At 30.8% G+C, this 18,409-nt stretch overlaps 2 protein-coding genes across 3 annotated transcripts in view; one reads left to right on the top strand and one right to left on the bottom strand.

The window, feature by feature from the left end:
- Noa36 (zinc finger protein 330 homolog Noa36) overlaps nt 1-18,409 on the bottom strand; it is a 192,143-nt gene that overhangs the window by 46,452 nt on the left and 127,282 nt on the right. The window lies entirely within an intron of this gene.
- LOC136981921 (rho GTPase-activating protein 26-like) overlaps nt 1-18,409 on the top strand; it is a 34,506-nt gene that overhangs the window by 5,746 nt on the left and 10,351 nt on the right. For both annotated transcript variants that reach the window (XM_067278308.1, XM_067278309.1), the window contains 3 exons: nt 9,168-9,282; nt 14,851-14,890; nt 14,973-15,110. In XM_067278308.1, coding sequence (XP_067134409.1) covers nt 9,217-9,282; nt 14,851-14,890; nt 14,973-15,110 — 244 coding nt within the window. In that variant the 5' untranslated portion in view covers nt 9,168-9,216. The remainder of the gene's footprint in view (nt 1-9,167; nt 9,283-14,850; nt 14,891-14,972; nt 15,111-18,409) is intronic.

Here is an 18,409-nt window from a genome sequence, read left to right as displayed (position 1 = left end):
AAACATGTTAGAAGTAAAACTTTTGTGGACTCCTTGAATAAAATTTAGTGTCGTATGAGTTAATATAGACATAGAGTCATTGTTTACTAGTTATGTTGAATAATATAACATATAAAATTTTACAGATCAATTTTAAATGAATAAACAAGTAATATTACAGATAATAAATAATACAACTTAATGAAACTTCTTAGTATAATGGATTTCTTTATTAAGTTTTTTTACATCTTAAATATTAGTTTTAAAAGAAGCTTAGATAAATAATGAAATCGATTATATTTTAAATTTTAGTTTCTAATTTCTTTATTTAAAATACACTGTATAAAGCCAAAAAATTGTAGTTTTTTTGTTGATTTTTGAATTCAATAAAATATGAAAATAAGCTACTTTTGTGTTTTTGTTGGATTTTTCAAATATGAAGTTAACAATTCTAAAAAATTTCAATATTAACAAATGAAATATGTAAATATTTTAAAATATTTAAATGTTTAACATTTAAATTCTATTGTAAAGTGATGATTTTTTTTTTCTGATGTTGGACTAGTGAAGAATGAAAAATACACTATAAATTAAAGTATTTATAGTGCATATTTTTATCTGAATGCAACTTCTTATTCTAGAAAAAAAAACTTGAACTCAAGAAAAGTCTATCATTTCAGATAATGGACGGTGCAAAAAGCTTTATTTAAATATAAAATGTTTTAGTTCACTCGAAATCTTATCAATAATATTTTTAACTGATTAAATAATCAAAACTTGAAGTCAAAATCTATATTCATCAATAATTAATTTATTATAAAAACATGTTTTCATTCACATTAGATTTTAAGTCCTAAGTTCTGTCTGTCTGTCTTCATTTTATCAAACAGTGAATTTAAAAAATATTAGCGAGATTGAGGCCGAAGTTTTAAACGCAAAAACGTGTATGTCGGACGTTCGGTGCCGCTTTCCTGAAAGCCTAGAAGTTTGACAATGGCGTTTGGAATGTCAAGCATGATTCCACTGACTTTCCAAATGCCATTGTCAAACTTCTAGGCTTACAGGAAAGCGGCACCGAATGTCGACATACACGTTTTTGCGTTTAAAACTTCGGCCTCAACCTCGCTATTCTAAACACTATGTGTGGATCACATCATGCTCATCACCATTTAGTGTTGTTTTGTTTTTTTTTTTAATTCGTTGTTTGACTTAGAATGTATAAAACCCAATGGCTTTTAAAACTTGTCGATTAAAATATATGAAAGCATTTGTTTTTAAAAAAAATTAATTGCTGATGAATATCTGTTTTGATTTCTTTATGTTTATGTTCTGGTTTGAGAATAATTGAAAGATATAACATAATCAAAACTTAGCCATTCAATTAAAAGATTTAGTCTATAATTTGCAGATAAGTATTTTAAAAATTTTATTACTATTTCTAAAAAATAAATTTTAAAATGATTAGTTTTTTTAATTTCAATTGACAGATTTGCACTGATATACTGTATTTAGATGAAATGGTAAAATTGAAGATCTGAATGAGACAGTTACGATCTTATCAGAACTGTAGATAGTGTTACCAACCATCCGGTTTTCACCCGGACAGTCCGGGAATTGACTCACTGTCCGGGTGAACTATTAATTTTGTCCGGGAATTTTGTAGAAATTGTGAAATTACGATGAAACAAAGTTATTGCAAATATTTTTTATAAATTTACACCATTTGAACAGCGAAAGACCTCACACTCACTGAAACTCATCTTCCATTCCGCCATGTTATTCTGTTTATGTGGACATGTGACTCGCAACCTCCCTCTCAACCTTTTTTTTTCTTTTATTTATTTATTTATTTTGCTTGTACGTCTGTACACGTCTTTTGTGGAGCTAAATTATCTGTTCTTTCTTTCTTAATTTTGGTTACATACGTTACTCCTACCAGTGCCGTAACTAGGCAGGTGCAACAGGTGCACCCACACAGGGTCCACTTGAAAGGGGGGCCCAAAACGCATGTATTTGTTTTATTAATTTCCCAAACCTAATTAGTTAAGGGGCCTAAATGCAATTTCTTGCACAGGGCACAGGAATGGCTAGTTACGGCACTGATTCCTACACAAGTCCCTAGTCCCTAACTGTAACTGATTTAGAACCGGCATGCACGTTATTCTTCGCATTGTAAAATGACATTGCGCATGCATCAGGAACTTCTGTTCGAACAAACCTGACCTGCGGTCCGGGTCCAGGGTCCTAGAATATATTCTAGGACTTTGGTCTGGGTCAGCAATTTTGTAAAGGTGGCAACACTAACTGTAGATCATGTCCATAAGAGTAAAAAAAAAGTCAAAAGAACCAATGGTTTACATGTGATTCTTTGTGAGATAAGCTTATTTTTGGTAGTATATCTGGAATTTTGAAGAGACTCAAAAATAGGGTAAAATTTAAAAGTGAAAAAATCTGAAGCTGTTTGTTAAATTTCTCTCCTGTCATTACCCATGTGTTGATTACATATCATGTACCTCCAGTCATTGCATATGTAGCAATGATTTGTGTTATATAACCTTTGTATTATTTTTTCTAACAAATAAACAGCTATGATGTGGCGTCTCTACCAAGTCCACCACTTTTTGGTTTGATATGACTTTGAAATGGACCAAAGTAGTCGTGTATGATTTTATACTTAGTGAGTAGGATACCTTACAAATATCTGTGAACACATAACTTGCAACAGTGATATATTTAACACTTTTTTCACAAAATAATGCTAAAAATCAACCGTTTTCCACTTTATTAGACAGCTAAAATCTCATAAAACACGAGAAACACCATTTCACCATCTACTTGTGGGATGTGATTAAAATTGCACTGTGCATGCTGTTAAGCCTATTGCCTATAAGTTTGATTTTGAGGAGCTATATTTTGCAAAGTACATTTTACTATAATATACACATAGACCACCAGTTCCTTTTTGACTTTTGTTTTCTTATGGGCATGGTCTACAGCACTGATAAGGTCCCAACTGCCTCACTCAGAGCTGCAATTTTACCGATGACATGATACACAAAAGATTGATTGTTAAGTAAAATAAAAATATATTTCTTCTAACATATTATTTACATTAAAAACTAAAACAGCATAGGAATATTTGTTTTTTTTGTTTTTCTAAGGGATTGTTGCCAATCATCCTTGTAAAAATTACAGTATAGTTTTCTTTCTTTGTCTTCTGTCTTGTATTTCCTTCCTTTACATAAACAGATGAAAGAGGAAGGGAGGGAATCAGAGCCTGCGACAGGGTTAAATTGGTATGGCTTCTGCTACCAGATCTACTAACAAAATAATTTCATTCATTACAAAACTGAACATAAAATTGATAGCTAACATTTCTATAGAAGTGGTCTCATTTATATGACTTGTTTTAATATTTTAAAATATTTTCATATTATATTTTATTTTTAATTAAAAAAGATAACTTTATACAATTCTAGTGAATCAAAACTTTAAATTATTTTTCAAATCAAACTTTCTTCTCTTCTACTTCTCAAAATTAACCAACAGTTTAGAAGGAATTTTTTTAAATCTATTTTAAAATTCTATTTAAGTCATTGCTGTTTATCAATATATGTATTCTGCAGGTTTAACTCATTAACTTAAAAGCAATAACCATTATATAGCCCGATAATGTACGTGGAAGCTAAAATGTTAATTTGAAAATAAAAAAACCTGTTAAGAGCTGGTAATATTTGTCAAAATTGCTCAATTTATTATAACAGAAATGTGTCTCTTGACAATAAATTATTGAGATTCTTCTGTAACTATTCGGTTTAATATACTTAAATACTTTAGTTCATTTAAATTTATCTAATAAAAAATCAAAAATTCCACATTCACATACTCTTATGAAGCTAGAATATTTTTATTAAAAGTTATTCCTGCCCGTTCACACTTTGAATTACGTTACTTATTATATCATATTATATAAATAAAAGAATTATGTGAATCCCTATAGAAATATTACGGAAGAATGATCTTTTATTCCACTCCTTCTTTGCGTATTGATTTTTCATCCAAGTTTTGAACCAAAAAATAAATAAAATAGTTTAAATAATTTGATTAGGTCAATTTTTATTTATATATTAGTTAGGAGTAATGAAATGAAAATATTTCATTTAATGATATTATAGCGGTATTCATTAGCAAGAAAAAATAATGGTTTTTAATGAGTTAACAGAGATGGTAATTAATGAAATATTAATTAATAGATCAAATTAAATAATTTCCTATTTAATACAAATTACAACTGTAATAAGTTAAATTATAATTGTAAGTAAATAGATATGTTCATGTTTTACTTTTTGTGTAAATGCTTTGCACAAAAACTAATTTCTGTATTTTTCAGAATAATAAACAAATAATTTTAGTTATAATTTATAGACAGAAATATCAAAATTGTGAGATTATTAGCATTTCATTAGAAAATTTTCTATCGTAATCATAAAAAAAAACATTAAAAATTTTTGGAATTCTCCGATCTTCCTTCTCAAGAATTATCTTTAGCAATTTTTATCGTTAAATTTTATTCTTTCTTATCTGCCTACTTCATTAAACTTTCTAGACACTAATGTTTTCACAGAAATACATAATAAGATTATTAAAAATGCCAAAACAATTGCAAAACAAATTGAAAGCTCTTCATATAGAGTGATATAAAGGTAAATTTAAAGGTTCAAATGCTTTCAATATTCATTCATCATAAGAAACCTAAGCTGAGAAAAAGAATATGATAACAAGAATCATTAGTGTAAAAAGTGTAGAAATACTTTACTTTCAAACTAAACAATAGATTTAGAAAAGAAAAAAAAAGAAAGATCTAATATAGAAACTAAATAACTAAAATAAAAATTTATATGATTAAAATTAAGGTTATAAAATGAAATGATGTGACATCATTGTATAGAGAAAGGTGGATACACAATTATCAATTTCTTCTCAAGTGGAAAATTTTTTTATTAACATTTCAATTTTTCTAACAAATTCTCAAATTGTAAGTTAACGGTACGGTTGAATCAAATAAATCTTTATCTAGTGTTAATCATACCATTTAATATATATTTCTTTATAATTTATTTACATTTAAAGGAATGATTTTTCCTTGCATAAAAATGCAATTAGATAAAACCAAAAGACAAATATTTAAAATAGAAAATTTATATTTCATTTTATTTATAAATAATATATTAACTTTTTTAAATATAACGTTCCAGCATTATCTATTCTCTATTTAATTATATAAATTTAAATACAATATATTTTGATTTCGTAAAATCGAATGCTGTAAGTTAAAAACTACATAACATGCATACAATCTTCCAACAAATATGTATTTAGATTAAATACGGAATGGAATGTTTTTGGCTTTTTGTAGTAGTTTTCCAGAAAAATATGTATTTAATGCAAATACATATTTGCTGAAAGATTGTATGCATGTTATGTAGTTTTTAATTTATCTACATTCCGGCTGTTAGAGACTTTTATGTTAAATGCTATATTAGATATTGATCTTGTTTCTTTCTAAAATATTTGTTCTTTTTTTCGTTTTTCACTTATAACTTTATATAAAATAAACAACAAACCTTTATCAATTTACCATAATAATAATAATCTTCAAGTTCTTTCTTTCATTTTCTCAAATGTAAGTTTTTAATTAAAATCTGAAGATGATGTGATAAAATTGAACATTCTTTGTCCAACTTGGCCCCAATCAACATCAAAAAATATTATATAAAACACAAAGAGTTCTAGGAATCCAATTTTTAATACTATAAAACGTTTTCAAAACTAAACTTTTCTTATCATCAGATCACGTTAAAAACTAATCTTAGATTAATGGGGTAGTTCCTAATGTATATTCAATCAACATTAGTTTTTAATGTGATTTGATGATGATACAAGTTTAGTCTCAAAAAATATTTTATAGTATTAAAAATTGCATTCCTAGAACTTTTGGTGTCATATATATATATTTTAAAGTTGAACATTATTTATTTGTGCGTACTAATCAAGTTATTACTTTCCCAGCTGTTATAAAAAGGAAAGTATGACAATTTGGCAAAAGAAGACTCCCCAGATTTTTACATTTTTGGACTTAGGACACCTTGAAACAATGAGAAATGCAAAAAACTTTTGGGGTAATTTTTGTATGTACAGATGTTAGTTGAGCGTTGGGCTTGATTTTGTTCACCCTCTTTGAAGCTTAATAACGTCTATGCTTTTTGTCGAAAATTTCTGAAATTTTGCAGGGAGGTTTGTTTATTAGGGGATTGATGCTATTAAATTTTAGTGGTTAAAGGTCGAGGGGGTGGGGAGATAAAGAGGGTCGTGTGTATCTCCAGTAGGGTCAGACTTAATGACGATTTTAGTCATTATTAGCAGACACCAAAAAACCTTTAAAATCCATAACACAAGTTTACTGGATTTTAAAGGTTTTTTGGTGTTTGTCAGTAAGTGAGTAAGAAGATATGTTTAGTTGTTATTAGCATTTACAATTTTTTATAAAAACCATCCCTACCCTCAAAATGAAGCTTTTATATTATCATAAATTGGCAAAAAGTTATGCCATGTTTTTATGGGTTCCTCCAGTTATGTAACAATTAAAGTATGCCCTCCACTTACATCAGAGCATTGGCACGTGACTGCTTTGTTTAAGCAGGAGTTGCATCAAGTTGACTACCTTACTGTAAGCTTGCATGAGATTTTTCATATCTCACTTTTTATTCTGAAATTATGGTCATTGAATCAAAAATTATGATTATATCCTTTATTTCTGCCATTTTTCTTATTTCTAATGATATAGAAAACTTAGGGATTGACAAAATGAATAGTTTATGTTTAATTTTTTGTAACTTGATCTGAAAAAGTCAAAAAGTAAATAGTGTCTCATTGATTAAAAAAAAATGCATTTATGTTATATATTCATCTTTATCAAATATACTAAGGTGACCAACTATTTTTTGTTCAAAAAGAGTACACTTTGCCTTACATACTACGCATGCGTCAAGACTGTCAAGCATGCCGTACATACTGCACATCAAAGATCAGCCTGGGGATTACGTACACAAATATTGGAGAGATAGATATATCCATCTCTTTTCACAAATGTAATTTTGACGTTGTTAGAAAAAGAGGTCTGTAGTATCTATCTATCTCTCCAGGTACATAATACGGGCCTCTCAATTGTGCCGGAAACGGCAGCCATATGTGCGCACGAAATTCAAATCAGTGTCAAACTCGTGTCTAGTGTTTGCCCTGTCCTCTGACGTGCCGGAAACGGCAAGCAATATGCGCGCGTGAAATTCAAATCACTGTCAAAATAATTTTAAATATTTAATTAATAAAATTGAAATAAAATAATCTAAAAAAATGTTTTAGAAATACAAATGAGTATAAAATTATACAAATGAGTACGTTCAGAGTACAGGATTTGAAAAGAGTACGGTTTGCAAAAAAAGAGTACAAAACTCAGTAAATGAGTACAGTTGGTCACCTTAAATATACACACATGTAATTACTGTCACAAAATAACTTTGACTACCCCATTATATTTCATTACAAGGTATCATAAATAAATAGGTCTCAAAAAGTGGGTTGTGAGGGATTTTCATCTTTTCTTGAAACTGTTGATATATTTCTTAATACTTGAATTGTATGTGATTGAGCTGTAATTTCAAAAATTGTAGACCTGTAAATTCCCTCTGGCATCCATCTGTCTATCCTTCCTTAATCTCGAGAATGCAGTTAGATAGATGAAACTTGAGATCAGATTGGAAAGCTTAGGAGCAGGCAGTCCCAGTTTGCACTTATATGAACTTCTGGTTTGCACAGGAAGTCACGTTATTTCAACTCAAAAATTTTCTCCTGAATGGAGTTAGCTAGATGACTGGTATGACTCTATTGTTAACAGGAAAAGTATGATGTACTGAGGCAAGACACTATTAAAATTGAGAAAATTGTGATGAAAAATTGCAGCTCAGCATTGTGACAATATCACAATAAATAACTACTCATTAGTTTTAGTATGCTATAAGGTTTTAGTTTTATGAAGATGATTTACTAGCTACTGTGGTAACTCCCACTATTAAAGGTGCATTAAGTAATCGAATAGTAGTTTTGTCCTTATCACTCACTTTACAGAAAAAGAATGACACTACTATTAATTAGAGTCAGACACGAATGGCATTGTGAAACAGTCGGTAATAATTCTAACATTGAGTTTAAAATTCTATTTCTTATATATTTAATGTTTCTTATAATTTACAGTTAATCAACAAATATTTATAACAAACTACTTTGTTATAAATGTCTTCCAATGTACAATGTCTGTGCAATGTCTTCCTTTTTTGCACAAGAAAGTTGGCAACTCTAGTTAACAGGGTCATTTGGCCTAAATCCCAGATACAAAAAACCTCCATAATTTAGTCTTTTATGTAAAAATCATAAATTAAAATTCTTTTTGATATAAGTAATTGAAAGATCTGTCTTTATTTGTTTTATTAATATTATTCACATATTTTTATGACATTTGGAAAGAGGCAGAGGTCCACATTTGTGAATGGTCTGGGTCTACTCTTACTGCACTCATCCAGAGGCAGACGAGAGCAGAGGAAAATTTTCAGAGGCACCAGTAGGACCGGCCTTTTATATTCGTAAGACCCAGTGCCAGCCCATAGACTGGCACTGACAATATATGTTGCTTAAAGAAGTTACGTTTGCCCATGTTCTCTTCTTTTGATACAATTTTTCTTTCATAAAGGCCTCTTTCTAGTTGAAAATATTTTAAAGTATAATTTTTAGCAAGATGATAAATTATTTTTGTAAATATCTCTTAAGCTTTTGTTCAACAATATTAAACAAAAACTTCCTGTAAGTTTTTATTTTTTCAAAATATACATATTGATGATACAATGCATAGAGAATAAAAATTTTTATAAAAGATATTCTTACATAAATACAAACGTGTGTATGTGATTTTAATGCAATGAAAAAGCTATAAATAAAAGTGCAGTAATACATTTAATTGCATCATTTAAATTTGTTTCTAAGATTTAAATTGTAAATTTATTGTAATTAGAATATCATATAACTTGTGAAATATAAATGTTTGATGTTTTTTAAATTAATTATATATTTTTATTTTACAGATATATGTCAAAATTTCTCAACAAAGTATATTAATTTGGTCAAATTCATATGGACAAGTCCACAGCATGTTTTTCTGCAACATTTTCTGAAGATGTTGCAAATGGAAAGGAAACAGTAATTCATTATTTTAACATTTTATATAAATTAAATTATTATAGCTGATATTAAAAATTACTTAATCTATTTCTTATATTAAGTATTAATGATTACTTTAAGTACTTTTAATAATGGTAATAACATTGTTATAATGGTTATTGTCTATATACAGATTTTACACATACAAAGAATAAAAAAGTGAACTTTGAAGGACAAACTTAAAAATCTGCTTTATTGGAGCTTACAAACTTGTGTCAGCTATCATTTTCTCAAGTACTTTTGGCAGTTTAAGTCTATGAATTTAGAGACTGGAGTTTAATTCATTATTTAAATTACAGAATATTAATGGGAAATATTAACCCATGGCTGTTCTGGGTTAATGGGTATTTACTAATTAGTATTTAATTTATTATAAATAAACTAGTAAATAATAAATTCAGTTGAGGACACAGAAATACATAACAGTTGTAAAAATGGAGAATTAACAATTCTCCGTTTTTCAAAGGAACTCGAATTTATCCAAACATATAACACTAACAACTTGAAATGAAGCGTGTTCAAAATAGAAAATTGCAAGGAGTAGGCCTACATTTTATATTCATTTACAAGTCAGTGTAAGTTTTGACACAGCTGTGACACCTCAACTCCCAGGTAAATAGAATGTCTTCAATTTCCTTTAATTATATGTATATTAAACAACCTGAAGCCCAATAATATATAGATACATAACCAAACGATCGCCTTATACTCAAACTATAAATCTGCAATTTTTAATAATTAATACAAAGTAATTTATAATAATTCCTTTAATTCATGGTTAGTGTATTTTGTTTTTGGAAACTTTGCAAAAACATAATAAATGTATATTGTAAATTAGATGAAAGAGCAATTATAACAGAGCATTAAGAGGATAAAAATGCACAAGTAAATTACTAAAGAAAGCAAAAAATAAATAATTTGGTAATAGAAAAATGCAACCCACCTTTCCCTCAAAAAAATTAAAAAATTCTTTAATAAATTCAAGATTAGAACTTAGAAATGGCTATGAGATATACATTCATAGTGTAAGGATTGTCAACTGGGGAAGGAGTATAGTTAGACTCAAGTCGAGATGTATGAGGGGTTTAGAATGGTATGTGGGTGGTGGTGGACACACACTGACTCAGGCATCATTACAATTATAACCCATTTATTAAAGTTTGTAAACTGGCAGCTTACAAAATTGCGGGGAGATGCTCCTTCTCGGTCAAGGATCGCAAAGTAGAAAATGTCCAAAGCTTTCCGTCGCAGGTGTCCCTTCGATATTTCTGTAAGTAGCCAACTTTTAAGGGCAATCAGTTAATTGCGCATCAGAAATGGTTTAGGTCCTTTCGTATTTGGGTAGTGGCGGTGGAGACAAAGATGACAAGTATCTTACAAAAACCATTTATTTTAACATGAAAGAAACTTACACTAGGAAAAACAATAGTTTTCCTTAAAACAATTGGTTGTTTTGACGTCCTGAGCGTCGATGTTGTTTCTTGTTTGTCGATCAAAGGTTGCCCTGGGTCAGTGGCAGGTGGGGAGACTCCATCAGTTGGTGTTGGTGACACAGTCTGAGTCTATAGTGGCACAGGTTACAATGGATGGAAAATTGTGTTTTGCGCGTTGACTGACCATGTGCAGGTGCACAGTTTGCACAGTTTACTGAAAGTGATTTTGTCCTTGAAGATCAAGGATTATATCAATCTCTGTTCTTCCTTTTGTCCCTTCTGCTTGGTCATTCTCACTCAATCAGGTTTCCCGAGTGGCTGGTCCCTCATTACGAAGCATAATGGGACTCCTTACCAAGAGCGCGAGAAAGATCAAAATCAACGCCGAATTCAATCTCTCACCGATCATAGGACAACATTCCTTCTCTGATTTATGGTTTCTGCATTGTAGTTTAATATAAACAAAAGGTGTCAAACTACAACCATTTTTTTTTGCTTTTTTAAAACAATTAAATTTTTCTCTAAATTAACTGTTTTTTTATGAATTTCCTGATGGTTCGGACCTGTCCGGGACTTCACATTTCCTTGTCAGCCCCAGGGCAGTGTCGTGGTTAAGTCCAGCAGATATAGGACAATGATCAATAATTGATTTAAGTCAGAAATTACGGGGAGGATGTTGGAGCAGAAAGCAGAGAGGAGTGTGCATGGGTTGCTTCAGAATGTTGTATTCAGGAAAATCCATGCTTTGTCCTTGAAATTAGGGGTATTTAAAGGATTTCATTCCCAAATTCTTTACTGATTGGTTCTGACTCCTTCTCATCATTTCCTGATTGGTCTCCTCTCTTGTTTCCAGGTGGAAATAAGGGAGGGACTAATCATGAGAAAGATTGATCTTTAGTATTCAACTCAGAGTCAGAGTCAAGAGACAACAGTCTCTTGACTCTGACTGGGAGATATTGATGAAACTTGGAAACCTGTGCTCATATTTTAGATCATTATGGTTCCTGTTTGGACATTTTGGAATTTTAACTACTACATGAAATGTTTTTCTTTCATTAAACTTCCCAATTTTCCAATTCAGTTTAACTCTCCAGACTGACATTGATCTATTATCTAACATGTGTTGTCGCATTCAGGACTTATTGTTTCTTTTCTTTTAAAATAAAATATTTTTTCTCAGCGCATTTAACAAGAAGTTTGGACTCTATCTGGAACCTCACATAAGCTGGAGCATTACTACACCATCCACTCTTATGAATAAGTTTGTGTTTGACCTTAAAATTGACTCCTTTTTTTCTCAAATGCTTAGGATCAAGGATTTTTGACTATTATGTATAGGTTTAATTTCACATAAACTTTTATTTTAAACATGAAATGTTTAAAAGTCATGTAGTCATTCAATTTACTTTCTTTGTTGGTAACCATTATTGTTCATAATGATATTCAATAAAACTTATAGAATTATCATCTTTCAAGAATCTCTAAAAACTGCAACTTTATTTATGCAACAGAAAATTTAGCCACATTGCATTTAGCATTTTGTCTAAACTGCCTTTCTTTTAAGCAATTATTATTATAATTTTCTACAGTCTGTATAATATGTTTATATAGAATTTATTATTCTCTATGTTTTAAATATAAAAAATATGTAGAATCAAGAATTTTAAGAATAAACTATTCAATAATTCTGATATAAACATGTTTGTGTCATATCTCATTGAATAATTAATGCCCACCGACAATTAACGCTTGCTTAATTCGATTAAGTTATTTAAGCTACTGCAATGTTTGCTATATTTATTAAATTCAAAAGCATTTTTTGATCTTTCTCAGAGCACAAAAAATATACCTAATATAATTTTTCATTTTTAAAGCTTTAAAAAAGTATTTATTTTGTTCTTTACATTATGCAGAAAACATAAAAATTTTTATCTAAAAGCAGAATATATATCACATTTAGCATATAAATATAGTACTTATAATTTTAAATAATGTTTAAATATTAAATTTATTACAATTCAAAAACTGTTATATTAGATTTATATCAAGACTGTCCAAAAATAAGTCATTATCAGCTTTTTTTAAATTTTTCAACATATTATGCTGTTTGGGCAGCCATCATCAAGGTACAATGAACAGAATAGAAATCATTATATTTGTTATAATTTTAATAATAAAGCAAAGTTGTTATTTTAAAATTTGGATGTCTTTTAAGGAGTTTAATAATTTATTTAAAGTTTCAATGTTTTTGAGAGAAGATCCTCATCTTTAGGAATGCTGCAAAAGCTAGAAATACATTATTTTGTCCAAAATAAATTCTAAACTATTTATTTAAAATAATTATTACAGTAAAGCCTCAGTTTAATGGTTTTCAGATTTAATGAACAAAATTTCCCATCCATATGTCATATGTAAAAATGAACACCCTGTTAATTTTAAAATATTTTTTTTATATATGTAATTTAATTAATAGGTTATTTATTTACATTTTTTCAAATCCAAGAGTCACCACTCATAAAGTGTATATGATCGATTTAGATTGTATACTTGTTTATTACAGTCTCAGAACTATGGTGAGTATATAAGCAATAATACATATAGAAAACTTCTCATACATACATACTTTATTTTAATTACATATATCTACATAGATAAAAACAATGAACTAACTAATTTGTCAATTTTCTAACACATACCTTCAGAGAACCTACTTTATTATATAATGGACTTTCAGTTTAATGGACATTCCTCTTCTCAATTAGTCCATTAAATTGAGGTTTCACTGTATGCAAAATATTTATAATAATTAATATTAAAAGCATATATATTTTAAAAAGTTTGATATTTATTTAATTTAAACAAGATCTTCTAGTTCTTGTGACATTTATGGAAGATAAGGATCCTCACCCAAAAACATTAGAACTTAATTTAAACTTTCAAGTTTATTAAATACTTTTCAACATTTTGGGTATACTATAGATTACTCCCTATGGAATTTCATGTGTTTGGGTATATATCTGAACTCAAGGGACCGAGACGAGTTCAACGATACTCTACTTTTGGACCGGAGACGAAAAATAAAAAAGTTATCATACTTTTTTCTGGCGATCGGCGCAATGATAGGGAGTCGCGTCGCTCTCCGCTAAGTCGGCCTCGCTATTGCGATCGAGAGTCCCGTCGCTTGCCGTTAAAATTGCCTTTAGTAGACGTTTCCCCCTTTTTTACTTTGTTCAAGAACTACCATGAATTGATCACTAGTTTAGCACATGGCAGCGTGTGGTGGCGCCCAAACGAGAGGTCAGTCGGGCCGCCATGTCGCTGCCATAAGTAACATTAACCAAAATGGCGATCGCGCGATGATCGGAAGTCGCGTCGCTCTCTCCGCTCTCGTATCGCGTGTTTAACGCTCCGGGAGAGGACTGTAGTCTGATGTCACGATTTGCAGACTTTACCGCAAGATGGCAATACTAGCAACTATGGTGCCATCTGCATGAGAGCATTAAAAAAGTATGGTAACTTAAAAAGTGTGATAACTTTTTTATTTTTCATCTCCGGTCCAAAAATAGGGTACCGTTGAACTCGTCTCGGTCCCCTGAGTTCAAATATATAATCAAAGTCCTGAAATTCCACAGGGAGTAATCAATAGTACACCCAAAATTTTTATTGTAAATATACTTATACATAATTCTAAAGCAAAAAATTAATTATTTAAAATTTTAATCATACTCATTAAATATTTATAACTGATAATGCCAGTCATTAGCGAGGTTGAGGCTGAAGTTTTCAACACGAAAACATGTACATTGGACATTCGGCGCCACTTTCCTGCAAGCCTAGAAGTTTGGCAATTGCCTTTGGAATGTCGAGCATGATTCCACTGACTTTCCAAATACCATTGTCAAACTTCTAGGCTTACAGGAAAGTGGCACTGAATGTCCGACATACACGTTTTAGCATTTAAAACTTCGGCCTCAACCTTGCTATTGACTTAAATTTTGAACTTCTAATATAATTTATCTTTCTGAATATATTATTTAATGTTTTTAAAAATTTATCAATTAAATTCTAGTCATGTAAATTAAGTTATTTTGTTAAAATTAAGCATATATTTCAGGTTGCCAATCATTCAAGTAAAGGAACATATCAAGAAAAATGTAAATAAGTAAATTCTCTTTTAATAAAATGTATTCTAATCATTAAGCTGTTTAATATAATAATCACTTTATTTTTTATTAGATGAAATAGATGACATAGGATTCAGTTTTGTTAAGAAGTGTATTGAAGTGATCGAATCTCAAGGTTTGGAAGATGAAGGTCTTTATCGTCTTGTTGGTGTCAATTCAAAAGTAAATAAGCTCACTCAAATAGCACTTGGTAAGAAAAATTATATTATTTTGTTCAAAATTTACTTTCTTATAAAATATTTTGCTTATAAACATATTTCAATATGGAACTTATTCATAATCACTATTTTTATAAAGCTGAATCTGAAATTTATGTTTTTTGAGACAAGTAATTAAGTTTAATTTAATTAAAGTCTCAATAAACTAATCAAGTGAAACAAAAATTATAACAAAGTATTTACTTAAACAAAAATTTTATCTATGAGAAGTACAGTACATTTATTCAGAAGCATTAACATAAATAAAAACATATGCGTTAGTAGATTTTAAATATAAAATATTATTTGATTCATTGACGATACATGCTGTTAACCTCTACAAGAAGTGCATGAAGTTGGACTGCATTAGTTAGTTTATGTAGTGGTTCTCAAAGTATTTGTGCAGTGAAAGAAGTGTCAACTGCATGTCATCCAGATTGAAAGATTAGTAAGATAGAACTTTTATAAGATTTTTTAATGAAATTTTAAATGCAAGAAAAGTTGAAAAATATGTTACTGGCTTTGAGACACCACACAACTTCTAGCAAGTTAAAAACACACACAATTATATATTATTGTGCATGCTTTTATATACTTAAGGTGTCGTGAGCATAGCTTCAAACCTTCTTTGTAGAACCTTCTAAACAACTCTCCAATAGCTATTACCTTGGTAACAACTAACGTTTTCGATCCTTCAGTTAAATCTTCTTCAGGTCAAACGTAAGTGTTGCATTTTTTAAAAATGTTCCGTTAATTGAATGTATCTCCAGGTTAAATTCACTGTGTGATGTCATTGATATAAAGTGGGGCACAAATGTTAGTCATTATACTGGAGAATTTGTTATGTACTTTGTCTACAAAGACTTAGCCTATTAATAAGACATATTGCACTGGTGTTTGGCTTTAGCAATCAAGGAAAACCTTATTCAGAGAAAACAAACAATCTTTATTGATCACCTTGTATTATACCTGTACACACTTTACACTTTCTTTGTGTTTCGGACCTTCAGGTCCCTCCTCAGCAGGTTTACAAAAACATGGTGAATTTCTTTATTGTCAATTCCTTCGATATGTAAGCAAATACACAGAAGAATTCCTATCACTATGTTATAAAACAATTTTTCCATTGATATGTAAATGAATACACCAAAAAAATTCTTTTCCAAATATCACAATACAGAGCTATGTCTTACAGCCGCATACAATGAATTCTCTGAATAAGATTTTCCTCAATTGCTAAAGCCAAACACCAGTGCAATACATCCTATTAATCTATTAATAGGCTAAGTCCTCATAGACAAAATATATAACAAATAGAAAATAAGGACATAGAGCATATAAATTAATTGTACTATAGAATTGTTTAGAACAGTGTTTCTCAACCTCTAACGAATCGTCGTCCCCTTTGATAAAACTGTTATGTAGTATTGCCCCCTTCAATAAAACCGTTACGTAGTGTGAGGACCCAGACGAGGTTCGAAATCGCAAAAATGCAGAATTCTGTTGTGAAAAAAAATAACGATAAATTATGTAAGAAAGAGAGAGAGAGGAAAAAAAAACTCTTAATCAAAACAACGTAACGAAAAATGTAAACAACGAGTCTCGGGATGACGTCAACGCGTGTTAAATGACCTGTTAATGTTTAATCCAAAGGTAGAACTCTGACACACGCACTCATAAAGAGATATAAGGTTGACACAAGTATTCAAAGAAAAATTTTACATAGGAAAACAGTTTCAGAAAAAGGGAAAAATTGAAGAGATAGAAAAATATCGCGTGATCGTTAGAATTCCAAAATGACATCAATTGCAAACAACGGATTAAATTATGAGTGCAGGTGTTGTGGTTCTATCAACAATCTTGGAGCATAGTCGAAAAAGGGTGTCAAATAGACACCTCAAATCGGACCTTTCCTGCGACCCGACATGGTCTCGTTTTGCGCTTGGAAACAAAGGGGAGACCAATCGGGAAGCGAGGAAAGGGACGAGGGACCAATCCACAAGGTGGACAGGACACGGAAAAACGTATAAAAACTGGGACTTCAAGGTCAAAAGAAGAGTTTTTCAGAATGACCGATGTGCCTCTTGAGGATTAAACCAGTGTGTGCTGTATCGTCCCTCGGAACTTTAAGTGTGCCACCCTCCGTCAACATTGCTGTACGGCCCTTCTCGTCCGCCCGGGACTGGATATAGTGACCTGCCAAACTCTTACGTTCTGAAGATCGCCGAGATTTGGATCAACCTAATCGATGTAAGCATGTATTCGACCAAATAAACGGTTTTCCGCATGTAAACACTTGTCATCATTTGCCTCCTTTGCCACTGCCCACATACACGGGTTCCCTTAAGCTCATCCTGACGCGGGATTAATTGTATCCCCCCTTAAAGTCGGCGAATCTTACAGTAGTATTGCCCCCTTCAATAAAACCGTTACATAGTATCGCCCCTTCACTTCGAAAAAAATTTTGTCAATCGGCTAATCAGGATCCCGCAGCGCCGGATTAAGCCTCTAGCGGGCCCTAGACAAAATTTAAATTGGGGCCCCATTTAAATAAGTTGCTTCTAAACAAATCGTATATAATGTGACATTAGCATAGCTAGCATGGGTGACACCCGGTGCGGATATCGTGGTGTCACCCCGAGTCACACTGTAGTGTCACCCTTTTTAACTCTTTTATAAAACACTATTGAACTGTAATATCTTCGCACTCGACTTGAACGCTATATCGTATATGCGATGTCGCGACATATAGGTGTAGATTTAGAAAATAAATCATAACCATCCATACATCGGTACTACCACAAGAGGCGGCCCTAGGAATATATCTAGATGGCGCGAGATCCCGTGACGTTACTTCTGACCCACGGGAGGCTGTTGACCTTTTTTTTTTAGGCAATGGCTAGTCGAGAGGAGCTTAGTAAGAAAAGAATTGTTAAGTACAGCATTTTCTGTCCTATCGAATTTCTTAAATTTAACTCATTTTCAAACAGAGAAATCTTCTGCACTGAAGCCGGGCCCCTCCGACTTACAGGCCCTAGACATGTGCCTACTTTGCCTATTCGATAATCCGGCCCTGGATCCCCGAATATTATAATTCCTGCCACGGGACAGAAAAGGGTTTAAAGTGGAAGGAAGAAGATTATAGGAATGCTATTTGTTTAATTATTGTACGATATAATGAATAAAATACCTAATTATTCTTAATATAATGTTTTACTATATCGCCCCCAGAAAATTGTTTTTTGCCCCCCAAAATATAAATTGTTACTAATCGCCCCCAACACGGAAAAAT

Source organism: Centruroides vittatus, unplaced genomic scaffold, assembly GCF_030686945.1.
Source record: "Centruroides vittatus isolate TY-2023 unplaced genomic scaffold, ASM3068694v2 contig_799, whole genome shotgun sequence".
In the NCBI taxonomy this organism is placed as follows: domain Eukaryota; kingdom Metazoa; phylum Arthropoda; class Arachnida; order Scorpiones; family Buthidae; genus Centruroides; species Centruroides vittatus.
This window is presented reverse-complemented; position numbering and strand designations above follow the sequence as displayed.